The sequence below is a fragment of the Camelus bactrianus genome, chromosome 11 (assembly GCF_048773025.1).
Source record: "Camelus bactrianus isolate YW-2024 breed Bactrian camel chromosome 11, ASM4877302v1, whole genome shotgun sequence".
Taxonomy (NCBI): Eukaryota; Metazoa; Chordata; class Mammalia; order Artiodactyla; family Camelidae; genus Camelus; species Camelus bactrianus.
Genome location: NC_133549.1, coordinates 74070938 through 74098402, shown reverse-complemented (window position 1 = coordinate 74098402; position 27465 = coordinate 74070938). Strand labels below are relative to the sequence as shown.

General features: G+C 42.7%; 1 protein-coding gene across 1 annotated transcript in view; it reads right to left on the bottom strand.

The window, feature by feature from the left end:
* SH2D4B (SH2 domain containing 4B) overlaps positions 1 to 27465 on the bottom strand; it is an 83854-nt gene that overhangs the window by 46548 nt on the left and 9841 nt on the right. The window contains exons 2-4 of the mRNA XM_010963097.3: positions 13470 to 13629; positions 12207 to 12354; positions 727 to 874 (exon numbers count right to left, since the gene is read on the bottom strand). Coding sequence (XP_010961399.2) covers positions 727 to 874; positions 12207 to 12354; positions 13470 to 13629 — 456 coding nt within the window. The remainder of the gene's footprint in view (positions 1 to 726; positions 875 to 12206; positions 12355 to 13469; positions 13630 to 27465) is intronic.

The following is a 27465-nucleotide window of genomic DNA, read 5'->3' as shown; positions in this document are numbered from 1 at the left end:
GAGGATGTGAAGAAGCTGGAATCCTCACACATTGCTTGTAGAAATGTAAAATGGTACGGTCACTTTGGAAAAACAGTGTGGCAGTTTCTCAAAATCTTAAACATAAAGTTACCTACCATATGACCTGGAAATTCCATTCCTGGATATATATCTGAGAGAATGAAAATATATGTTCACACAAAAACATAAACAAGTGTTCCGAGCAATATTATCTATATAGCCCCAAAGTGGAAACAACCCAAATGTCCTTCAACTGATAAGTGGATAAACGAAAATGTGGTAATATGCACACTTTAGGATTCTATTCGGTCATAAGAACGAATGAATTATTGGCCCATGCTACAACATGGGGCCTCCCTCTATAACTCCTCACCTGGAACCCCACCAGGGTAGCCACCTTGTGCTCCAATAGAACATGGTACATTTTCCCTCAAAGCCCTTGGCCTGTGTGCCTGTCTCCCGCCTAGCCGACGAGTCCCTCCAGGATAAAGACCATGATCCCTCATCTCCAGCTCCCCAGGGCTTAGCTCAGAGCCAGAATATTATTGGTAACTTAGCAAACGTAGGGTTTTATTCTTTAGTATAAGAAAACTCCCCAGCCAGCAAGTTAAGCCCCTGGAGGATGGCACCCTTACCCTCTGGGTCCTAGCAGGACCACCCATATACATGGTTGACCCTGGGCAGAGGCTTCTGGGTGAACTGGAATGATGGCTGAGCTCTACTCACACTGCTCTTCCCACTCGCGCTCCTCCTTCTCGCTGGCGTGGCTCTGCAGCTGCGCCTGCTTCAGGGTCCAGTAGAGTTCCTTCGCCCTCTGCTCTTCCTGGAGGCGAATCTGCTCTTCTCCCCACTTCCTCTCCTCTTCCTCTTTCCTCTAAAACAGCCCGCGGACAGAATGATGTTAGGTGACGGTAACAGGTCACGAGAGAGGAGAAGTGCTGCTGGTCCTGCAGCAGGGCAGGGCTGAGCTGTCCCACGGGGAGGTGGCCCGGGGGTGGCCGCTCCCGTCTCTGTCTCTACACACATGAAATGGTGATAGTTACACCTAATCAGGCCGTGGTAAGGATCCAACAGCTTGAAGTATGTGGAAGAATTTGTAGACTCTGAAGCCTTCCACAATAGTAAGAGGACTTGGGGCCATCCTTGGTCACACTTCCCACTCTGGGGGGAGAGAGGCAGTACGTTAGGGGAGGGGTGCCGGGTCCTCCTGGAGGCTGATTCAGCAGGATACAATCAGGTCTGAACCTTATTTCCAGATGAGATATTTCAAAGAGAGAGCAGGTTGTGGGGGGCGGCCAAATCTCCAATTATGGTTCCACTTTCAAGCTCCAAAAAGGCTCCATGCGAGGAGGGGATATTTTCCTCTCCCTCTGTTTACATCAAAGCAACATGCACACACATCAGACATGCATTATGCACTAAAGGCTTGTTACAAAACACAGTAGTTCTCCAAACCACTTCACCCCAACCTACCCCACCCTCGTCTAGTGCCCAGAGGCCACCATTCTCAATTATTCTAGCTGCTCCTTCACGTGGTCACATCCATGTCTGAATAATGCTGCTAATTCTTGATTTACCAACTCTAGACATTAACTACTGCCTTTTTTTTTTTTTTGGTACATGAGTATTTAGCATCTATATTTCCCAAAGAGATACACACCCATACTTTTCCTCTCCTCATCCTCACAATAAATTTACATCACAATTTGTGGTTACATCAATGATCAGTGCAGAACTAAATGTAGTCCCCTGTAGAGCCAAATAGGGTGCTATTTCCACTAATTCTAAGAATTACATTTTTTAACTTTCTAACATCTCTAAAATATGAACATGTCCTACAACTTGCCTTTTTCATAGCCAACAGTTTTTTTCTTTCTTCCTAAAGTAATGATAGACTTTATAATTAATGGCATCTGAAATTCAGTAAAATATAATAGTATGATGGATTTTTCTTCCAAATAATTTCTTTTTATTTTTTTTCCTGAGTTACTAATCGGCTCATCTTGAAGTAGAGCATTGAATTTGGCCAAACTTCTCTCAGATCTGCAGTAAATCTTTCCTCTGTGTTTAACCAAGTGCTTTTTATTATAACAGACAATACAGTAGTGATCTTTTCCAGGGGACACCCTGACCCCGCATGCATCTTTCCTTCCTCCCCCATCTCAGGTGGCTGTGAGCTAGGCCTCCTGTCCATCCCTCCTCCTGGGACTCGCCTCTCAGCCTCCTCCGAGTTGTAGCCCCTGCTTCCTTGTTCCATGTTCTCTTTCCTGTCCATGTCTTCATTTTGCAGCAACGCAGCTCACAGCACCTCTCAGGTAAGGATGCACAGAGAGACACATTCTGAGACTTGTCTGAAAATACGTCTGTGCCAACCGCCCAAGTGACTGCTAACTTAGCTGGGCATTGAATTTGATTAAAACTCATTTTCCTGCAGAACACGGAAGACTCCACTTCCTTGTCTTCTAGTATCCAGTACTGCCACTCGGATTCTCATTCTTCTGCATAAGGCAATCATTTTTTCTCCATCTCTGAGTTCTGAACCTTTTTAAATGATGTGCCTTGTTGTGGATTTTCTTTCATTGATTGTGTGAGGAGTGGAGTTTTGGGTCCTTCGAGTCTAATACATCTTTGCTTAGGATTTCTTTGATAATTTTTTCTCCTCTCATTTCACTTTTTTCTTTCTAGAACTCCTATGTGTCAACTGCTGGACATCCTGAGTTAACCCTCTAAGTGCCTTATCATTTCTCTCCTATTTCCATCTCTTGCCTTTCTGTTCTACTTCCTGGTTGATTTCACTGACTTTGTCGCCCAAACCTTCCACTGACATTTTTATTTCAGCTAGTGTACTTGTAATTCCCAAGTCCCCTTTCTTATTCTTTGGTTGTTCCTTTTTGCTTCATTGCACCCTGTACTTGTTCCATGAACGCAATAGCTCATCTCTGAGGACTTCAGAGATTGTTTTCTTTCCCATATTTTGATTTACATCTATTTCCTCTGTGTTTTGCCTCTTGTTTTACGTTTAAGTTTGTTTTATTTGGTGCCTGTCATTCATGTCAGAGGCTTCCCTCTGATGTCTGATTTTTCCTGACTGCTTATATTCAAGAAAGTCAGTAAGTATGTATCTGAAACATAGACTCAGAGTGTGTAGTCAAGGCTTCCTTAAGAGGTAGGCTTCACCTAGGAAGACTGGATGAGGGACCAGCCATCTTGTTGAGGGCCCTCAAGTGTATCTGGTCCTTTCTCTGAGATTATTCAGTGTCTTCTCTGTCCTACCTGGGTAGTGTCTGACCACCAGCTTTCCAGGAGTCTGTGCAGGAGGCAGGCTATAGGTAGGGCAGCAAGCAGGACCCCTGGCCTGAGCCCCACACTTCACAAGAACCCCATGCTTTAAAGTGCCTTCTTTGCAAATTTCCCCTGCCAAGTCCCCCCAGCACTAGTCAGAAATAGTACCCCCAGGGCTGGCAGGAGCAGCAGTGTGGTCCAGGTAAGATGTCCCAAGCCCAGACTAGGTCCCACATGAGCCCTAGTCCCTGTTTCTCCCCTTCAGGGTGTTCTCCGACCCTCTCCTCCATGCAAGGGGTTACCCAAGTGCCCCAAGGACCTCCAGGATTCATATTTATGGAGTCATCGCGGGGCCCAGTGGCCAGGCCATGGTTCTAGAAGGATGGCCCAGCAAGCAAATGAATCCTACTGGCCAACACAGTATTTTGATCACAGGATCACTTGAGATTAGGTCACTAGAATAGACCTAACAGGCTGATTTTATATAGTTCAGATTGTTAATCTGCTCTAGACAAAAGCATCACCAAAAAAAAAGTTGCCAGGCCTGCACACCCTAGGGGCAACCCTGCTGCAGGCCCTATTGTTCAACGAGTTCAGACCTTTACTTCCTCCCCATTTCCCACCTGCCCCCCACCTACTCCTGATATTCTGAGCCCCAAACCTCTCTCTTTCAACTCCCCACCTCCTTCGGGTCAGAGGGAGGGATGAGGTCGCCTCGAAGAAACAGGTAAAAATGGGGACCTCAGGGTCTAGCCCCTCCACGTAGAAACTTGTCCCCAGTCCCGCATTCCCAGTACCATCCTTCTCTGTGTCTGCTGCCCCCAAGTCCTGAGCCTTAGGGTTCTGGACTGAGCCGGCTCAGTGCCCCAGTCCTCTTCCTGCAGGTGCCGGCTGACCCCTCACCGCTCTCCCTCTGACTTCTAGAAGCCAAGCTTCTGTGGCCACTTTCTCCTCTGTTCTTCCCTCCTCTCATCGTCTCTGTCTCTGTGGCTTAAAACTTTTTCAGGCCATTGCTATTTTAATAGATCAACAAGAAAAGAAAGAAAGAAAAAAGGTAACTGTGACTTTTGAATCCCTCATTTTAAAAAAAAAGACAAGGTTTTTATTGCTTCTGAAATGGCACAGATTGAGTACTTTTCTCCAATTCAATTGTCATTTTTTTCATTCTAAAAAACAGACAAAAGTCTGACTTCCTAACAGCCTTTTCTCTAAGAGTTGGGAATTAAGGGCTAAGGAAGTTGAGTGGCTTCCTCCAGCCATGCACCAAACACTTACTGAGCATCTAAGAGTCTTGGCCCGTTCTAGACACCGGTGAGAAAGACAGACGCAGCCCCACCCTCTTGGAGCTTGCCTTCCAAAGAGGGGGAAACACTGATCAAGTGAAATAAAAAATATGTCAGAAATAATAAAGCATGCAGAGAATTAAAACCAGGTAAGTGATAGAGAGCGTCTAGGAGACGACTTTAGGCTGCGTGACCAGAAGTCCTCTCGGAAGGGACTGGTCTGAGATCCAGAAATAAAAGGAGGCTGATAAGTGCGTCTCAGAGAGAAGAAATTTCCAGAGAGAGGGAGCCACAGGTGCAAAGGCCCCAGGAAGGGAAAGGGGTTTGGCATGTTTGAGTAGAGAGTTCTCCACTGCGGCTGGAAGGAAAAAAGTCAAAATTCTATCTTTAATGTGTTTGAGATGCCATCTGGCCTCCAAGAGGCCTGCCATGGGCAGTGGGATGCAAGAGCCCAGGACTTGGGACAAGCTCAGGCTGCAGATGCTGACTGAGAAGTCATCTGTGTAAGGGTGACGCTTCTCAGCCACGCACTTAGTGTTACCACTGAGAGGAAGGACGTGGATCAAGAGAAGACAAGCAGAGTGCCTTGGGGCGCTCTGCCATTTCAAAGCTGGAAGAGTTGGAGCCGGAGGAGGAGACTGAGAAGGCAGGCCGAGGGGTAAGAGAAAAACCCAGGAGGGGTGGTCTGTGGGGGAAGCCGAGCGAGGAAAGCATTTCAAGTAAAGGGGGTGGTAAACTGACCTGCACGCCGCTGAGACATCACAAGATAAGGAGAGAGAAGGGACAGGGGACGTGCAGGATGTGGTCACAGGACATGATGGGAGATCTGTGGATGGGCAGCCTTCCAGGCGGCGTAGGGGAGGGAGGGGAAGTGACCACAGACAACCTTTTCAAGACACTTCCTGTAAAAAAGGAGCAGAGACAGGGAGTGGCAGCCAGAGGGGAATGTGGGGTTAAGATAGAAATGGGGAGGGAGGGTGGGTGGGTTGGCTGGATGTCTGGTTTTAAGATGGAAAACATTAAAGCAGAGAGTTAATGACCGATGCAAAATTGGAAACAAAGTCTGACCCAAAGCAGAATAAGCTGAGTTTTACCCCAGAGCTGTATTTCACCTTCATCAGTCACTGTCACCCTGGCAGCACGAAGATCACTCCTCACGCTTGCACAGCACTTCCCAGTTCACACAGCGGGTTTCCCACTGCTGCCCTGGGAGTCGCTATCTGACCGCAGTCACCAAATCCCTCAACACATAGGGCACCCGTGGAGACAGCTTCCGCCCAGGGACTACAGTTCCATCATGCGCCCAGCGGAGTCTTCCAGGCAGGAGCAGATCTCAGGGAAAATCCGGACAGTCGAGGCATGTCAGAGCCAGAGGAGCTTCGACTCCTGGTCCGACTCCCTCGTAAGGATAAGGGGTGTACCAGCTTACCCGGGCTGCCATAACAAAGTTCCACGGACCAGGGGCCTCACACAACAGACGTTTACCATCTCACAGTTCTGGGGGCCATAAGTCCGAGATCAAAGTGTCAGCAGGGTCGGTTTCATTCTGAGGCCTCTCCCTTCGGTTTGTAGATAGCCATCCTCTCCCTGTGTCCTCACACAGTCTTTGCTCTGAGTTCATCCATGTCTGTGTCTAAATTTCCCCTCCTCAGAGGGACACTAATCATATTGAATTAGGGACCTCCCTAAAGATCTCATTTTAACTTAGTTTCCTCTTTGAAGACCCTACCTCCAAATACAGTTACGTGCCGAGATTCTGGGGGTTGGGACTTGAACATATGTATTTTAAGTGGACACAGTGCAGCCCATAACAAGCAGACTGCATCCCAGAGAAGGGTCATGACTGGCGTACTCTAACCAGCTCCCAGACTAACCTTTCCATCTCTGTGCTATGGGGGGAAGCGTGATAAGCTGTAGAAGTAGTCACTGTGTGTTGTACAAGCACGTAGGGATGTATGTAACATAAAAGTTGTATAACGCTCCTATCAATCAATCAATCAATGGCATTGACCAACCACGTCAAGTTAACAGCAGTGTTCCTGCCCCACCCAGCTCTGGCAATGTGAAGCAGCGAGGTAAACCGCAGCACCCACTTCCCCCGCCCCCACCCCTGGAAACCCCTTCCTACTCCCTGATTCTACAAGTTCAACTTTCTTAGAGTCCACATTTAAGTGAGACCGTGCAGCACCTGCCTTTCTGTATCTGCCTTATTTCTCCCAGCGCAGTGCCCTCCAAGTTCATCCATGTTGTCACAGGTGGCAGGATTTCCTTTTATTTTAAGACTGAATAATATTCCATTGTCTATATAAATATACTACTTTAAAAAAAATCTATTCATCTCTCTATAGACACTTAAGCTGTGTTCGGTGAAAAGGCATAAAGTTTCCATTATGCACGGCGAATAAATTCAGGAGATCTAATGTCCAGCATGAGGACTTCATGCTTACACTGTATTGTATATTTGACATTTTCTCAGAGTATAAACTGCATTCACATAGTGTCAACCACAGAAGAATGGTTTTTAAAAACAGGTTTCCAGCTGTCTGTGTCTTCTATTTTGAAGTTCCCTCTTTAACTCTACACAAGGTTCTGGGATTTTTTCCCCCCTTCTACCCCTCTCCATAGTCACAGACTCTGTCCAGACCCTCATCATTTCCCACTTTGACCACCACAAATATCTCCTAACTGGCCTCTCCCTCCCTACAAACTTCCATCACTTGAATCACACCATCACCACCAGCTAAAACTTGGTCCAGCCATGCCCCTCACAGCTCTGTTTTGCCTACAGAGAACAGTCCACCTTCTTAGCATAGCATCCACAGTCTACTTTTCCAGGTTTACATCTGGCTCCACCCATCATGTGATTTTTCTCTCCCCAACCCACCAGACCATTCATCACTCCACATAGCTCTTTTCCGTTTCCTGTCTTTGCTTGTGCCCAGACCCCTGGAGGGATCTTTGTCCCCTGTTGCAGTCCCCCAGGCATGGCTGGGGCTGTGGGTTGCTCATAGGATTGTCTCTCTCTCCCTGGTACCCTATGAGCTTTTTGAGAGCAGGGAGTTTATTACTACCACCACCACCCTCCCCCAAACAATCTGCACTTAGGTTCTCAGGGGGAAAAAAAAGAATCAAATTAAATGAACGTTATTGGTGAATTGTTGCATGCAAGACTCACGTTATTTTAGAATCTTGGTGTTGAAAGACATGATAAAAATTACCTAAACCAATCTCTAACCTGAGGTTTAATCCCTTTGGCAAAGCTGGTGCAGTGATCTATTGCTAAGTAACAACAAACTATCAGAAAATTTAGTGGCTTAAAACACAACTGTTGTAGCGGGGAGGGTATAGCTCAGTGGTAGAGCATGTGCCTAGCCTGCACAAGGTCCTGGGTTCAATTCCCAGTACCTCCACTAAATAAATAAAAACTTAATTACCTCCCCCAAAACAAAACAAACCACAACTGTTGTATGTGCTTGTGATGCTGTAGGTTATTAACCTAGGCTTGTCTGGGTGGCCCTTCAGCTCCACATTGCGTCAGCCAAGGTCAGTCACTTAGTTGAGGTCATTTACTGGAAGAACCATGAAGGCTTCACTCATGAGCCTGTGCCTCGGTGCTCTTCCAGGTGGCCTCTCTGTGTGTGGCTGGCTCAGGGAGTCTGGGGTGTACTGAGGTGGGAAGCCCCATGAAAAAGACCAGCAGGACCCCCAGGCAGGGCCACTACTCTCCTGCCAGCACCACCCAGTTCCCTGACCTGGCGGCATTATCTCAGTTTTTGCTTCTGTAAAATGGCTTGCTTCTAGAAAAGTGGAACTTATGCCTAAGATTCTATTGGTTCCCTGAGCTAACTCCTGATTGGTCCATATGTGGCACCTTATTTGCATGGAGCTCACTCCTGGTTAGTCCATTTCTATCACTCCTGATTGGTCCATTTCTACAAAGCTCGTTCCTAACTAGTCAACTTTGTTACAACTTATTTGCATATGATGTTGCAAAGTGCAGACTGGCAGCCTATAAAAGCCTGTGTAAACCTACAAACAGGGTCCAGAGCATAGAGTGTTAACTCCTCTGGGTCTGCTGGCATAATACACCTGAGTTCTCCAACCCTGAGTGCTGCCTGGTGTCTCGCCCGGATCCAGGTAGTTGTCACAACTGAGCTGTAGCACACTTTGCTGCAACAGTAGGATTTCTCACCAGGCAGCTTCCAAAGTGAGCACTGCCAGAAGCACAAAGGTAGAAGCTGCCAGTCATCTTACAGCCTGTCCTCAGAAGTTACAGTCATTTCCACAGCATTCTACAGACCAACGCTAGCCACGAGAAACAGGCCCCACCTCTCAAAGGGAGGAGAGGCCAAGAATTTGCCATCAGCCATATTTAATCCACCACAGATTCAGGTACCACTTCAGCCTATGCCTCATCATTTCCCTGTGATGAGGAGCTCATCACAATACAAGAGTGGTTCATTTACAGACAGCTCTGACAGAAAATACCTGGGTGCGTAAACCTGGAGTGTCCAACGCCAGAGTCTAACCTGATGTTCCTAACGGACGCTGCCCTTAATGAGCCCCTCCAGGGCCTCGCAGAAGCTACCTGCATCTCTGCGGCTCCTCAAAATGCAGACATGCCCATAAGGGTTACTGTGTGTACTCAAGTTTAAACATTCACATCTCGCAAATTATTTTTTCATGCAATTAAACAGATAATAACAATAACTTTCATTGGAAATAGCAACAAAAGCCTGCATTTGGGTCCCTCAGTGAACCTGAGTGAGGGCCTGGCCACAGGGCTTTACTGACCCCTCCATGAACCCTGACACAGAGCTGGCCCACAATATATCATCCCTCCAACACTGAGGTTCTCAAGGAGAACATCAACCAGAAAATCTCCGCTGGGAACTCAGTCCCTCCACAATATCCCTGTGAACCAAGCCCCAGGACCCCAGCTCCATGGAGCCCCCCTCCCAGCACTTGGGACTCAGCCCGCCTCTGGGGAAGAGGGGGATAGGCTGGCACAGGTGACTCTTGCTGTTGGAGATATATAAAAAGTATTGGTTTTCTTCCCCAGCAGACTTAAATAATCATATGCAAAATCCAGCAATAGAAGCTAAATATCTCTCCCCCGTGGACTGGATGTGAGTTACTATTATGGAATTATTGTTCATTTCAGTAGGTGTAGTAATAAGTATTGTGGCTCTGCTGGGAAATGACCTTTTTCATGAGAGATGCATGCTGAAGGATTAGAGTTTGATCAGGAGGCAGCAAACTAAGGCCAAATCTGGTCAATGTGTCTTATTTAAAATAAAGTCTTATTGGACCACAGCCACACCCATTTGCTCCCATATTGTCTGTGGCTGCCTCTGGGCTACAACAGCCTGGTTGAGTAGTCGCAACAGAGACAGTACGACCCACAAAGCCTAAAATACTGATGACCTGATCCTTAACAAAAATAGTTTGCTAACCCCTAAGTTAGAGTGTTCTATGTCTGCAACTTTCTTTCAAATTGTTCAGCAAAAGGACAGCAACAAAAAAGTGCATATATGTTTACGTGTGTGTGCATGCACGTGCGCATGTGCATGGAGAAAACGAGAGAGAGGAGGAAAGAGAAAGAAAATGTGGTAAAATATTAATCATTGGTGAATTTAAGTGAAAAATATGTGTTCATTTTATTTTTCTTTCAACTTTTCTTCAAGTTTGAATTTTTTTAATAAAATATTTTGAGAGTAAATATTGCTTCACTTAAAACCTCAAGAGAATCTCCTTTAAAAAGTACAACTCATGGGAAAGTTATTGGGAGACCAATAACAATATAAATATGTAACTAGCAGTTTCAATGGGTTTAAAAATAATGAGCACAATCACAATAGCAGTAAAAAAATTAAACCTCAAGTTTAATTAGAAAAGAAATGGAGAGCACTTTTGAAACAATCCATTTTACAAAAGTCCAAAAAACAGAAGCCCATAGGCATATCTGTTATTGAGAACATTTGAGACTGGGTGGCCAGTGCATTTACAGGTGTTTTAAAAAAAAATCTGTATCAAAGACAAAAAAAAAGAAGCTTTGAATAAAAAGAATATACTACATTCCTGAGCAAGAAGACTTAATGGTTCAGTATTATAAAAATGTTCATCTTCCACAAATACAGCTACAATGTTGATGCAATTCCAATGAAAACCACCATGTGGGTTTTTTTGATGTTGCAGGGGAGAAGGGGATAGGGACAAAATAATTTAAAAGTTATCTCTGAGAGGAAAAAAATGGATGAGATTAGCCAAGGGCATTTTAGAAATGAAGAGTAATGACAGACTCTGACTTTAGTAGATGGTAAAAATTACGTTAAAGCTATAATAATTAAACAGTTAAATCTGGCTCAGTGATAGTCAAAGATGAAAAATCAAAGAGATACAAAAGGAAATAAGAAGTAAGAATCAAGGCTGCAAATCCAATGAGAGGCGAGAGGATGGGCTGTACCGTAAACAATGTGGGGATAACAGACTAGCCATTTGGAAGAAAATAAAGTGCGAGCCATGCATCATACTACACTCCAAAGTGGAGGCAAATTAAGTGCAAAGAAATGAAATCAGGAAAAATATTTAAAACAATGTAGATCAGTGTTTTTAAAAACTTGTGATGGCATGGATCTTTCTATGCATAAAACAAATAATAAAGAAAAAGAGTGATATCGTTGGTTAATAAAAATTTTAATCTTCTGTGCATCCAAAAGCACTAGAACCAAAATTAAGAAACAGCAACAACACTGAAAAAAATATCTGCCATAGAAGTGGTCTTAAGGGACCAGCGTCCCCAGTATCTAATCATTATCGGGGAAAAGGTTATTCAAAATTGAAAAGTGGGCAAAAGCTATATATCTGTAATTCACAAAATAACATAATAGTTGGGATTCAGCATGATTTTTTTCTTCTCTTTATAGTATTTTCTGAGTTTTCTACCCCCAAAAAATGTACTATTCTTGTAGCAAAAAAAAAAAAAAAAAAAATCTCAAAATAGGGACCAAGAAAAAAAATTTTTTTCAGGAAATCTAAGCTTCTTACCAGAGGACAGTAAAGCTCCTTTACCAGCTCCAGACTCTCCCAGAATGAGTAAACATGCAACATTACAAACCTTCTATCCTAGGCAGAAAATGTATGTTTTTCATCTCTTTGGTATCACAAAAATCTCAAGTAGGGTGTTGTTATTACCCTAATATTACACACAAGAAAGTGAAGACTCAGAGAAGTTCAGCAAGCTTCCCAAGGTCACACAGCAGTAATCAATAGAGTTGGAACTGGATCCCAGGCTGGTCTGATCACAAACTCAGCTCTTTTCAAGCCCCATTTCAGGACCCTTGGTTTGGGATCCATAAGGCCTAGGTTCTGATGCTGGCTTTGTCCCCAGCCACTACTGCACATAGCCTTGGCAAGTCACTTCCCTTGTCTGACCCTCAATTGTCTCGTCTGTACAATAAGAAGTGCATTGGCTCAGATGGTGTATCAAGTTCCTTCCTGCGCAGACATGCCAGATTTCTGTTCTCATGAAGCACTCCGTACCAACCATTGATCAAGGACTGGTCCAAACCAGAGATCAGCCCTGGGGGTCTGGGGGGGTAGAGCAGGTGGCCTCACACAGATGCCCATGCCCTGGCCCACCTTGAATTCCTCGTGGATGCGCTCCTCCAGGACTTTGGCAGCCTTGCGGTCCTCCATCTCCACTTTCCACTTCTCCGCCAGGATCCGGGCTTTCTCATTGGCCAGAGCGTCCCGGAACTTCTTGGTGATCTCTGCCTCCTTCTGTTTCCTTCCAAGAGAACACCAGCAGGCATCAGATGGTGTAAGAGACTCAGGGACCACATACCAACAGAACTTCAAGTGAAAACAATGCGCAATCATTCTTGGTCTATCAGAACGGCGAATATCTGAGGTTCACAAAACTCAGTGTTGGCAGAGGTGGGGAGAAATAGGCACTCTCTGGCATAGGAGTGTAAACGGCAGAATTGCTCTGGAAGCCAGGGGGAAAAGAAAGTCAGAAATCCCATTCCTCACTCAAGTTTACAAAGGTGTAGGGAGATGTTCATCAGAGGATTTTTATAACATAAAAAATGGCAAACAATCCAAATGTCCTTCAACAAGCCCAATAAATTGAGTTTCTTATGTAACGGGATACTATACAGTAATCTTAAATAACATTGTGGATCTATATTAATCAATTTATCAAGGTGAGTCTGAAGCAGTTCACAGAGCACCTATTGCCCACACGCTCACTGTGGTTATCTTAGCTGGTGGGGATTGGGCTGTTCTTTAATTTATTCTTTATAGTTTTCAATGTTGTTTACACATTGTTACAATTTTGCGATGAAAACACTGTCATTAAAAATTGGAAGGAAAATGCTGGAGTCAACTTCATATGGATTTCCAAGTTAGGCAAAGTGTGCTCAAAGTTGTTTATGAAACAAGTCTGACCCCCGGTATCACTAGGGGCTCAACTGTCTGTCTTGTGTCAGAAATGGAGGTAATATGAAGAGGAACAAGCAGGTTTAAAACTGAATTCCAATTGCTCTGCTGTCCTGGGGACAACTCAGTGAGGGAAAAAGCAAAAGGATATCACATGTATTATCTCAATAAATAAATCCAATCTATATCCATATAGAAAGGATGCTGTGATGCCCAAACCGCAGATGTGAAAACTGAGGCCCCAGATAGGCTCGCCACTAATTAGTGGAGCCAAGAGTCGAACCCACAAGGTCTACCTGATGTAAGACTAATGCTTTGGTCACCTAATCTTAGCAGAATTCCAAACAGCCAGCTAGCTACCTGATGCCTCCTCCCTCCCACCTGTCACCTATTGTCCTTAATTTGAACCCACCCTAAGCCTCTGTGTTCAGGTCCCACTGCACACCCATGGGCGCCTCTCACCAGAGCTCCTCGGCCTCCCTCTGTGCCTGCAGCCGCGCCCTTTCTGCAATCAGCTCCTCGGAGATCTCTTCATAGGGCTCGTCACCGGGGCCCTCTCCCATGATCCAGACCCAGACCTCTCCATCTGCCCCCAGGAGCCACTGGATGTGCTTGTCACTCGCTGCCTCACAATAGAAGGAAGTAAAAGGAAGAAAATAATAAACAAGTCTGAGTTGTAATTAGCAAGGAATGACCAAGGAGAGCCAATGGTGCTCAGCCATCACCACTCTACTAAACGTGGTCATCTACACAGAGGGCTCCAGACAGTGACCAAGCGCAGGTCTGTGGCCATCTCTCCCTTCCCTTCCCTCTAGGGAGCAACGCAGCAAAGTCAGCCTGCTGGAGCACGTGCTCAAGGCTGGAACTGGTGTCTGAAGCCCAGGGACCCAAGATCTTTGGCAGAGAGGACATCTGGTGACAGCACAGCGCTCTCTGAAGGAGGACCTGTGTCACTCCCAAGCCAAGGTAGTTAGTTGCCCGTGCATCTGCTCTCTGTCTCTCTCTGTCTCTGTCTCTCTCTCTGGCATGCTCTATTCTCTCCTGTCCACTGGCTGGAAACAAGGAATTGGAGACAGTGGTGTTATAAGATGAAGCAACTAGGCCTCTGAGTCTCCCTGACCCACATCAGCCTGTTAACCTGAACGAGAAATAAACCTGTGTTGTACAAAATCACTGAGATTTTTCAGTTTGCCTGTTGCAACAGACTCCATAGATAACCATGACTAAAATGGAAGTCTATACCCAAAGTGAGGTCCTGCAGAAACAGGAATATGAATTATGTGCCACTGCCTTAGCATCTGGGTGGTGAGTGATGTTTAGCAGGCTGGGTGGCTGGAGATCAGTGTTACGCAGGAGCAAAACATTTGGTAAAGTTGTAAAACACCGTAACTTAAAAGGCAGACCTTCGTGCCTTCTGAGCCTGTCCCTCTAAGGGAAGAGATTAGAAAAGAGAATGGTGGTCGTGCCTGCTGGTTGCTAGGCACTGTGCTTGGCACGGTGTTAGGGGAAAGAAATGAGTTCAAGAAGGAATTGAGCGCTTTGCAAATAGAAATGAAAGGGAATAGAAATTTGGGAATTTGAAGGATTGGAAAAACCATCACTTTCTAGGGCCCAAATTGCAAGAGGTGGGATTTGTATTAAAGGTTTTGCATGACAGAGGCCAGTAAAACTTCTCAGGTGAATAAAGTGCCCTAGGGCACAGAGTACCGTGGCTCCTGGACATCCAACGACAGGGAGTGTAGCTGACCGAGCATGCCAGCTCCGGTGCCCTGGTGTTTGTCCAAGGCCAGGCTTCCAGGGGCAGCTGCCAGACTCTGACTGAGCATGGGAGGCTGCTTCCCAGGAGACATGGGACTCCTCTGATGGGCAACCTCCCTGAGGCCCTGACAAACCTTCCTTGGACAGCAGGGTTGCCCAGGACACCTCCACCCAATCTGCCTTCCCCGTCTCCTTCACTCAGGGTCAGACCCACACCGCCGTGTGTCCGCTGTCCCGGCCTCCTCTCTCTCTCTCACAGGCCTTTCCTGAATAAAATTCTTGTGTTTAATCCTAACCTCTCTGCTCTCCAGGGGAGCCAGGCTACCACAAGAAAGCACCTAAGAGTGCACTCTCTCACACTTATTTCTCAAAGAGCCTAAGGTAGACGACCTTCAGCTGAAAGGTAGAGGCATGGGGGAAAGAGGCAAAGAAAAAGAGTCAATTTGTGAAACATGCCCAGAGAAGAACTTTAGATGCTGTTACTGCACATGGAAGCAAGCAGATCAGAAGCCTCCTAAGTTTCTGAGTCGGAACTAATAAAGCCCTTGATTGCTCAAGACTTAGCAACCCTTGGGCACCCAACCTCAATGAACAGGAGGCAGGTTTCAAAGGCTATACTGGTCCAAGGAGGGTGCGATCCTCAACACTCACTTGCAATGTGGCCAAGGGGAATCATGAACAAGGAGGCGCCCCCCTGGGCACAGACAGAGTCCATTCAAGGCCATCCCTTCATGGCCAGGGCAGGGGGACCTTGCAGTGCCTGACCTGCAGGACTTCAGGATGCTATAAACAGACACTGAGTGGGGTTCACATGCCCCCCTTTTCCACAGCAGATATGCTGACCCTGCTCCCAAACTGTATATTGTGTCTGAAAGTGGGCAGTGTTAGGATGACAGGTCTTTCTAGTCACATCAGGACCGGAGAGAGACTAATGCAGAACACGTGCAGACTGCAGACTGCGGGCTGGGTGCAGTGACCAGATGAGACTTGACAGCATCCCCATTAAGGAGGTGGTGAGTGGATTTATGTGCAGAACAAAATGAGTGAGTGACCAGACTGACAATGTGACAGTGACATGCTGTGTCCATCACCCCTGCTCCTCTCCCTGAGCCCACCAGATGACCACTTTCCTCAGCTTCCCTTCAGTTCCATGGGGCCATGTGACTGATTTCTAGCCTATGGAATGTCAGGGGAAGTGATTTGTGCCACTTCCAGGCTGAGGCTATTTGCAGTCGGTGTGCCTTTTCCACATTCCCTCTCTCTCTCTCTCTCTCTCTCACCCCTCGGAAAATAAGTGACTCCAATATAGTGGAGGAAAAATGCAGCCTGATCCACAAGTCAGTGTTGGAAAGCAAGCCACATGGAGAGCCACCCAGCCCACATTAAACTGTGACGTAATAGGAAACAAACCTTCGTTAAATCAATCCGCTGAAATTTCAGTGTTTATTGCAGAAGGCAGTATTAATTCCCCTGGCTAGTTTACAAAGGCATTGCTATTTTTTAGGATGTTAAAAGCGATACGAAATAGAGGAACATAAGTTTAATGATGACTGATAGAGGCAGGGAAGCAATCATTACTAGAAACACAGAACTTCCGAATTAATAGTGGGCCAAAGTAAATTGGTAAGAGGCTTACCAATCCTGCAAAAATACTTAAAGGGCAAAGAGAAAACAGCAAAAAAAAAAATGTGTAGCTATTACAGCAGACACTGTCAGTTACCTCCTCACCATCCATTCCGGCCACCTTCCTCCCTTACTAAAAACCCCAATGTGTTTCCGGAGTAACAGACATCCCCCAGTTTCAGGAGAGGCAAGTTTCTACCCCAGCCTCAAAGGACAAATAAAATTGGCCTAAATCCATCATGTAATATTATTCTCATTGGCAAGTAATCGATCCAGGTGGGACCAGACATCCCCATTTCTTACTAGGGAGGTGTAGGCAGAAGTCCCAATGAAAGCCTCACCTTCTCTAAACTAAAGGTAAAGACTTCTGATGAGAAACCCTTTTTCCCTTTTTGCTCTTTTACTTCATCTCCTTCTTCCTCCCCAGAGTGAAGAAGTGATGCCAGGAGCTGCTGGATGACTTCTGCAGCCATGCGGACAAAAGCCACGTGCTAAGGATAAGGAAGCAGAAAGATGGAGGGAGGTGGGGGTCTTGATGGCCTTGCTGAGCATCTAAATTGCTCTGCCCATTGCAGGACTCCTCCAGACTTCTTACCGCTTGAGAAAAATAAGGAACTCCAAGGAATAAAGTTCTGTAGCTACTAAGTGAAATGTGGTAATAGAAATATGAAAGATTTCTTTAATTAGGCAACTATTAATCATGTATTCTGTAATTTAAGGTCAAGCCCATCCCTAACTGGTACAGATAACAAACAAAAAGTAACACAGAAGCCCTAAACCCAAAGTATATTCATTAACACAAAAATCTGAGCAGAATTAATTTCCCTATTAAAAATCTGAGACTGTCAGATGCAAATTTTTTAAAAATCCAATTGTGTATTACTTAAATAAAACACACATGTTAAAAAGAAAAAGGTTCAAAATAAAGACTAGTCAACCAGACCATGCAAAGGCAAGCAAAAAGCAGAGGTGGCAACATCAGACAAGGCAAATTCAAGGACAAATGTGTTGAAGACAAAGAATATTATGTGATAATAAAAGATGCAACCCACAAAGAAGATGTAACAGTCATAAAACGTTACGCAACATACAGCATGGCAGACAACTGCACAAAACAGAGGCTCCTAACAATGCAAGGAGAATTTGAAAATGTATATATACTCATGGTGAAGAGTTTTACTATATTTATTTCAGAAGTCAGTAGGCCAGGGGGAGGGTATACAGCTCAGTGGTAGAGCATCTGCTTAGCATGCAAGAAGTCCTGGGTTCAATCCCCAGGACCTCCATCAAGAAATAATAATAAAATAAAATAATAAATAAATTAACTTAACTACCTCCCCCCCAGAAAAAAACAATAACAACAACAAAAAAAACTAAAGATTAAAAAAAAAGTTGGTAAGCCAAATAGATCTTAAAAATTAATATAGAAGACTTCAATAATATAGTCAACAAATCTTATTTAATAACTACAGAACTTTACTTCTTAAACACTGAGAATACACTTTTCTTCTGATCTTGCAGTTGTGAGAAAAATTTTCTAGGCCACATTTTCTAATAATAATATAAAAATTAGAAATCAGTGGGGGAAAATAGCCATCAAGAAAATATCTCCTAGATAACCTATGGATCTTAAAGGAAATCACAATTGAAATAACACGTTATCTCGGGGGAAAAATTGTAGCAGAAAAAATATGGGCACGGGGAACAGTGAGCTCAAAACAAAAATTATAGGCTTAAAGGCTTTTCTTTTTGATGTCCCAGTAAAGATATAGCTCTATTCTCCAAACACATAACAATAATACAAAATAACAAGAAAAAAATTGCCTCCATGGAATCTATATCAAACACAAGTGTGAAATGGTGAGCAGGGCAGAAGCCTCAGGCTCCCATGTGGGTCCTGAAGCAAATGGAGGTCACCAAGAATATGACTCCTACAAGGTAAAGAGGGGTAAAACTTCTCCGGGGACCTGAGCAGGATCACTGTTGAAGCCAGGTGTTGGTAATTCAGCGGCAATTTCAAGAAACAGCAAGGAGGCCACTGTGGCTGTGGTGGATGAGCAAGAAGGGAAACAGGACATGCAGTCAGAGAAGCAGCAGTTCAGTTCATCCAATGCCCCATCAAGTTGGTCACTGTCGATCCTGGTAAGGGCTTTGGACTCGACTCTGAGGGAGATGGGAAGCCAGCAGAAGTGGAGACTGGGGAAACTGACATGATCTCATTCACATTTCAAAATGCTCTCTCTCCCTGTTGCGTAGAAAACAGATGGGGGACAAGAAAACCTGTAGGCCAGTTAGCATGTGTAAAAGTCCAGGACAAAAATAATCATTTCTTGAACTAAGGTGGTCCTGGTGGAGGCAGTATAAAGGGGTTAGGATATAGGATATATTCTGAAGGAAAAAGCAGTATTTGCTTAAATTTTGGATAGGAATTGTGAACAAATGAGAGCAAGAAATCTCCAGTGTTTTAGCTTAAGCAATGGAATAAGCGGTTGTGTTACTGAAAATAGTTAACATGAAAGAATCAGCTTGGAGAAATCAATGTTTCTGTTTGGGCCAAGTTAAGTTTGAGGTGCTTATTAGAGCTCCAATAGGCAGCTGAATAAAAGAGAGTTCAGAGGAGAGGCTGGAACTAAGGTAATTTTTTGGAGGCATCATTGTACAGATATTTAAAGCCACAAAACTGGAAGAGAGCAGGTAGAGAGTGAGCACAGAGAGAAAACAGAAGAGGTCAAAGGATGGAAGCCCAGCACACTCCAACACTTAGACGAGAGGAGCCCCTCAAATAGACAAGGACTAAGAAGCCTGTGAAGCAGGAGAATAACCAAAAGAGAACAGTCTTCCACAGGCCAAGGGGGAAAAAATTTCAGGAATTAAAGGGAAGTCAACTGTGTCAAAGGCTACTGATGGTCAATGGGATGAAGATGGAGAATTGACCACTGGATTCAACAACATGGAAGTCACCAATGACCTTGACAAAGGTGGTTTCATGAGTTTGTGAAAAAGAACACCTGGAAACTTTTAGAGGAAAATAACGAAAGCATATCATTGTAACTTCGCAGAAGGGAAGAATTTCTTCTATAAGGCATAAGAAAGAATAAACTGTTGAGACAATGTTGATAAATTTGAATACAGATTAAGGTTTAAAATTTCTACACATAAAAAATACCATAAAAACAATTAAAAATCAAGCCACCAAAGGAGAGAAGATACTTGAATACACACAGCTGTCAAATGATTGCAGCAATTAATAAAAGCAGTAGTAACATCTGACATCTACAGATGGCTTATATGCTGATCATGGTTCAACAAATTTTGCATGCATTAAATTATTAATGTCTAGAACAATCTTCCCCTATTGGGTTCTGTGAGAGAAATAAGCCCTACAAAACATAATTTGAATGATTTTTTTCTCAGTTCCCCCAAAGATTACAGTATATGGACAATACAGGTCTAGATGCACGTTAGAAAAGTTAACTCATTACATACAACGTATCCTTTAGGGCAGCCGTTATCAAATAATTTGCTCTCAGGATCCCTTTACATTTTTTAAAAATACTGAGAATCTTGAAGAGTTTTCATTTATGTGGGTTACATCTATCAATATTTATCATATTCGACATTAAAACTGAGAAATTGTAAATATTTATGTATTTAAAATAATGGCAAGGCCATTACATAATAACATATATAACATTTTGATGAAAATTAGCTATATATACTAAAACAAAAATATTTAATTGGGAGAGTGGCTGTGTTTTCCATTTTTGCAAATCTATTTAATTTCCATCTTCATAGGAAGCTGCTGGATTTTCATATGTTTCTGCATTCACTCTGTTGCAATATGTAATTTTAGTTGAAGTAAATGAAAAAAAAAAGTGACTTCACACAGGTATATAATTGGGAAAAAGAAGAAAAAAGAAAAATTCATAGTTTTTCAGATATTTATTGATAATCTTCTTTGATACCACACCAAAACTGATGTGGTATTTTCTTAAATGTTAGTTATGATGAGGAACATGAGACTATATCAATGAATTTATTGTATTTTGTTATATTAAAATTCACTGGTCTTGTTAATATCATAGTTTTGATCAGTGTATCATGATGACATAAGATGTTACCATTAGGGGAAGCTGGGTGAAGGGTGTGTGGAAATACTCTGAACTCTGCAAGTCTTCTCTAACTGTAAAGTTACTTCAAAATAAAAAGCTTAAAAAATTTTTAAAGCAAAATAAAATAAAAATCCATTGGTTTATTTTGTACTTTAAATGAATCTTTTATTCATGCATGATTTTGCACCATTATTCATTGGTCCTCTGGAAAATATTGGTTCATTGAGTAAAGGAGATTTTCCAAATGTGGACCCATTTTATTTTACAGTATCAGAAAATCATATCATAGTTAATATCACTATGAATCTCAGAGAAAAACCTTAATGTACTGGGAATCTAATAAGCTCATTATGGCTGATACAAGTTTTCCAAAAATTCTAATTTCTGCATGAAAGCTGGAATTTTTTCACCGGCATAAATTCTGTCAGTTGTTTCCTGAAGTAACAGATACACTTTGTTCATTTTCAGATACCCAAGTCTGAAAAAAGACACTGTCTGTCAGTCTTCTTTCAAGTAAAAACAGTACTCCACAAATAAAGAGGCTAGTTCAGCATATAACTTAAAACATCACAGTGCTTTTCCACAAGACACTCGTCATACTTCAACACGCAGCAGCAATGCTTTATGCATCCCTCCTTTTTGTCATATAAAAATGAATAATTTTACTGTGAGTAAATTCATGTGTGTGTGATGATGAAAAAATACAATGACTACTTCTGCTAAGATACCCGCAGATTTACCTACCCTTGATTTTGCATCATGAGTACAAGTGTAAACATGGTGAAGTGGACAAATAATATTTTAGTGTTATTGTGAAAACAGTTTTGACACTGTCAACATGGAAAAATCTCAAACCACCAAGAATTCATGGACCACTCTTTGAGAATCACTGTTAGGACATCAGAGCTCAAGTTTCTCACAGAATTCTGATTGGAAAAAAATTTATCTAGAATATACAAAGAATCCTTATAAGTCAATAAGAAAATGATGAACAACCCTACAGGAAAAAAGGGCAACAGATATTGTCTCAAATGTTATTAGTTACCTACGGGTTATCCCTCCACCCTCCTTCCACTGCTTCCTAGCTTTTAGTACTATGAGTATCATCAAAACAGCAATACGCTTATTTAAAATTCTCATTTTCAAAGATACATGCACCCCGATGTGCATATCAGCACTATTTACAATAGCCAAGACCTGGAAGGAAACGCAATGTCCGTCAACAGATGAACAGATAAAGAAGATGTGATATATATATATATATACACACACACACACAATGGAATACCACTCAGCCATAAAAAAGAATGAAGTAGTGCCATTTGCAGCAACATGGATGGACCTGAAGAGCATCATATTAAGTGAAGTAAGTAAGAGAAAAACAATTACCATATGACATCACTTATATGAGGAATCTAAAATATGGTACAAATGAACTTATTTACAAAACAGAAATAGACTCACAGACGTAGGAAACAAACTTATGGTTACCAAAGGGGACAGGGGGAGTGAGATAAACTAGGAATTTGGGATTAACAGAAACACACCACTATGTACAAAATAGATAAACAAGGACCTACTGTATAACACAGGGAACTATATTCAATATCTTGTAATAACCAATAAATGAAAAGATTCTGAAAAAGAATATATATATTAAGCTATGCATATAATTCAGTTATATATATATATGCATATAAAATTGATTCACTTTTCTGTATACCTGAAGCATTGTAAATCAACTATACTTCGATTAAAAAATTAAAATAATACTCTCATTTTTCTCAGTCTCCCTTTCAGGTAAGAGTGGCCATGTGACAAATTTCTAGCATTAAATGTAAGTAGAAAGTTGTAAGAGAGTTGTGAGAAATGTTTTGCTGTCCTGATACAGACACCACCCAGTCTTTCTCTGCCCTGTTCTTCATGACTGGGGCACAGACGTGTTACTGAGAAGCACAGGAACCACTTGAAGACCCAGAGTATGAAGCCACCATCTGAAGATCACAGAAAAGCCAGAGACATTAATGATACCACAGAGCCACTTACCCAGCTCAGGACTGCCTCCTTCTAGATTTTTTTGTCAGATGGGAGGAAAAAAACCTATTTATGGAAGCCCCTGTGATTGGACTTTTTTATTCCTTGCAGCTTAACACATTCCTGTCAGATTATTGATTTGAACAAGCATTTCACAGGAGAGAAAACACAGTGAACTAACATATTGAAGATACTTAACTTCATCACTAATTAGAGACTCGCATATGAAAATAAGAATAAACTATCATTTCACTCCTACAAGATCGGAAAGAATTTCTTAAAAGCCTGATGAAAAAGTCTGATTGTTGGATAGGATATAGAGCAATGATAATTCTTACAAATTGTTGATTGGAGAAGATAGTGACATAACCAATTTGAAGGTATTTGGCAATATTTAGTAAAATTGAATATGCTATATGTTATTACCAAGGAATAGCATTTCCAGGGACCTAATGAGCAGAATCTCTTGCACAAGTGCCCAGAGAAACCTGAAGAAGATGGTTCAGGGAAACACTGTCCAAAATGTTAAAAATTGGAAATAACACAAATGCCCAATAAAGGAAAACAGATCAATAAATTATGGTATGTTTTTATAATGCAGTACTCTATAGCAAGAAAAAATAAATAGGTTTAAACAACACAAACATACCTCCTTTAAAAATGAAGAACCAGAAAATTAAATTCAGATTACTTATAGTATAATGTCATTCATGTAGTGATTAACCAACATATTGCTTACAAAATATATATATTAAAGTATGGAAAAGATGTAAGGATGACCCATGTTGGATTTGTAATCGGGCTGCACGTAGGGAGAGAGATGGGGAGTGAAATTTTAGAAAGGCATTAAAGTGGGTCTCAAGTGTATATGAAGAATTTAAATAAAAACAGAGAAGGCACTGATGTTAACACTTAATAAAGACAGTATGGGTCCATGAGTACTTATTGATTATCTTCTATTTTGCCTATATGTTTAAATATTTTATAATGAGAAATGTTAAAAGCTTTATTTTTAAATAGATATGACATGAATAAGCTAACTTTTCAATCTAAGACATTAAAAAAGAACAACAGAAAGAAAGTAGGAGAAACAAATTAATGAAAGAAAAAGCTAATATTAGTGAAGGGCTAAGCATATACATTATAAATATAACCATTTGTTCTTTGAAAAATGTAATAAAATAATCACCCAGCATGCTTAAAACATATATATACATAAGTTATATATGTTATATATATATATATGCCATACATACGTTTATATATATGTAATATGTGTGTGTGTGTGTATATATAAACATACATATGGCATTAGGAATAAGAAAGACAATTTAAAACAAGAAGTGATTAAAAGAGAATATTATTGTTAACAAATTTGGAAATATAGATACAGATATAGGCATAAATCTTCATGACAACAGCTTCTTAGAAATGACACAAAAAGCACAAACAACAAAAGAAAACATATACAATCTGGACTTCATCAAAATTTGAAATGTAAAACCTTTATGTTTCAAAGGATAAAGAAAGTAAAAGGGCAACTCAAAGACTGTGAGTAAATATTTACAGATAATACATTCGACAAAGAACTTGTGCCTAGAGTATATAAAAACTCTTACAACTTGATAATAAAAAGATAAGTCAGTCAAAAAAGGGGCAAAGTATCTAAACAGACATTTCTCCAAAGAAGATATTCAGATGGCCAATGAGCACAAGAAAAGATGCTCAACATTTTTACTCAACAAGGAAATGCAAATCAAAACCATAATGACATAACACTTCACACCTCCCAGGATGGATTTAACCAAAAACACAGGCAGTAACAAGTATCGATGAGGATGCGGAGAAACTGGAACTCTCATACACTGCTGGTGGGAAGGTAAAATTGTGCAACTGTTTTAGAAAACATTCAGCCAATTTCTCAAGTTACTAAACATAAAGTTATCAAACAACCCAGCAATTCCACTCCTAGGTACACAAGAGAAATAAAAACATCTGTCCACACCAAAACTCATACGTGGATGTTTATAGAAGCATCACACATAATAGCCAAAAGTGGGAATAACCCAAATGTCCATTAAAAGACGAATGGATAAACAAAATGTGATACATCCATAAAATGGCATATTATTCAGTCATAAAAAACAATGACATACTGATACATGCTACAGTGTGGATGGACCTGGAAAACATCATGCTAAGTGCAAGCAGCCAGTCACAAAAGTCTACATATTATTCCATTGATATGAAAGTCCAGATTAGGGAAATTCACAGAGACATAAAGTAGATTAGTGGTTGCTAGAGGCTGGGGCAGGGAGAGAAGGGTCTGGGAGGTAATAAAGTGTATGGGTCTTCTTGATGTGATGAAAATATTCTAAAATTGACTGTGGTCATGGTGGCACATACATATGAATACACTGAAAAGCATTTAGTTGTACACTTTGAATGGGGGGCTTGTACGGTACATAAATTATATCTCAATAAAGCTGTTTTTGGCAGCAACAATAACAAACAAAAACTCTTCTGGTAATTTATAGGGTAAGTAGGAAGAATATCCATTAGGGTATAGAGGTCTAACTTATCAGCCAACTTAGCCTAACTGACATTTATAAAACACTGCACCATACAGCAGAATATTTTGTTTTCAAGTGCACACAGAACATTCACCAAGATAGATCATATTCTCAGCCATTAAAAAAAAATCAACGAATTTTAAACATTTGAAATCATTTATGGTATGTGTTGAGAACCCAACGGTGGTGGTCAGATAAGGAGCACGTCAGTGAGAAGACAGGATAAGGATAAATGCTCCCCGAGGCCCAAAGTCATGTCATTTTGAAAGGACACGGGGAAAACAGGTGTGGAAATGAGCCCCAATTATTTAAATCCCAAAGTCAAATGCAAAATTTGGTTCCCAATGGGAGAATCCTAGGAAGCTCTGCTAATTCTTATGTGAGAAAAACCTGGAAAGCAGTAATACTAGCCCCTGGGAGAGATAACAGAGAGGCAGGCAGCCGCCTGCAACCTGCTACTTCAGCCCAGCTCCCTGGAGTGGAGCTGAGACCTGGGTCCGGTTACAGGGTGCCGGGAGATAACCAGCTGGTGGCCTTTCTCAGAAGCTGCCCCTGCTGACCTCCAGGCAGACAGGGAAGGAGGGAGGTGGCAGGCATGGTCACCCCTAAAGCAAGGGAAGAAAATTACACCTGGGCAGCTAGCCTAGCATCCCCCAGCTGGGACCCTGCAACAGGCAGGAGAGGTGCTTCCTTCCATCCAGAGCTGAGCAAAACCCGGTCTGTTCAAATAGCCCATGGGCTTTTGGCAGCATCTGGGAGAAACTGAGGGGTAAGGAGAACTGGCCTTTATCGACCCCATCCCTGTGGGTTCAAGCTCTCTGGGAACCTGCAGAAACTCTGTCCCTCTTTAAATGTCCCTCCTCGGCTGTGTAGGTGACAATCTCCTTCCCTGAATCCTCATCATTATTACTAACAAACCTCTTTAACTTTTCCTAGTTTTACTGTTTTACTGTGCAATGATGTGCTTTACTAGTGAGGTTGAACCCCTTTCCTCATGGTCTTTGTGATTCGAAATTTTACTCCTGTGAATGGCTTCTCTACATTTTGCCCCCATTTTTCTACTGTTGGTCTTTTGCTAATGGATTTAGGGAGCTTCTTTATGTTCTCTGGATACGAGTCCTCTGCCCTTTACGTACGTTGCAAATATTGTACTCTCCCTTATCTCCTGTTTTGTTCTTTTTTAAACTCTGGTATCTTTTAACAAGATTTTAAAAATCTAGTCATATTTATCTTTCTTGTCCTTTTTTTTCCTAGTTGTGTCTTCTTTTAAGGAAGACTTCACTCTCCCCAGTATTCTCTCATATTTTCTTTTTATATCATTTCTCTAATTCTGTTTTGTTTTGTTTTGGCTTTTTCTGCACTGGTCTTTAATCACCTGGAATCTGTCCTTTGACCCTGGGAGCAGCTGTGAGGACAGGGAAGTGGTGCTCCCGCAGGCCTGGACCAGGATTCTAACTCCGCCTCAACTCAAACTGAGATAATAACCTGTTTCATTACTTTGAAGACATACATTTTAACAATTCTCAAATCAAGATGTGTCTTACACACAATGGTGTATCATGGTTTAATTTACAGCTTTCTAAGTAGTAGCTTAAAATGGCGTGTCTTTCAAGCTATGGCATCTTAGATATCATGCAACACAAAGGACCCAACCCCAGGTCCCTAAGCGGGTGAGATAAACAGGCACTTTGTAAAGCACCCCGGACAGGCCAGACGCAGAGGCGGCAAGGCGCTCCACCTGGGTGAGTTCTAAAGAATGCAGCTGCTCTGGGACCTCATTCTTCCTACTGCCCTGACCCTTCCTCCTTAGCTTCCAGAACCTGAGCCTCCTAGAGAGGGAACCCCTCCCGGCTCCCCCTTACCAAAAGCCTCCAGCCAGACGAGGCCATGCCTTCAGTTCTCTCCTTCCAGATACAGGCTGATCTCTCTCCACAGCCCAGAAAACTGCACCCTCAGCCCTGGGGACACCCATGCCTGCTGAGCACCAGGAGCCATCATGATGGGTTCCCCTGTGTTCTCTTACAATGGCTTCTGCCTGGCTCCTCCCTCTGCCCGCCCGGCGAGTCTGGGGCTTTGCAGCTTCTGCAAGGCTGGCACTGGAGATGGGGAGCCGCGGGCGCTGGTGGAGCTGCTTCAGTCAGAACCCCAGCACTGGGCTTGGGGAAGGCAGAGGGGAAAGGGGAGTGAGGGGTGAGCTACAGAGGCCCCCAGCCTGGGCTGCCTCTGGAACTTTGCCCAGTGGCTCCTTCAGCCTCACAGCCACCCAGAAACTCCAACCCTCATCACAGAAGACGGAAGTGAGCTGCAGGGAAACCGGGAGACATCATCCCTCAGCGATGCTGAGACTGGACCACTGAG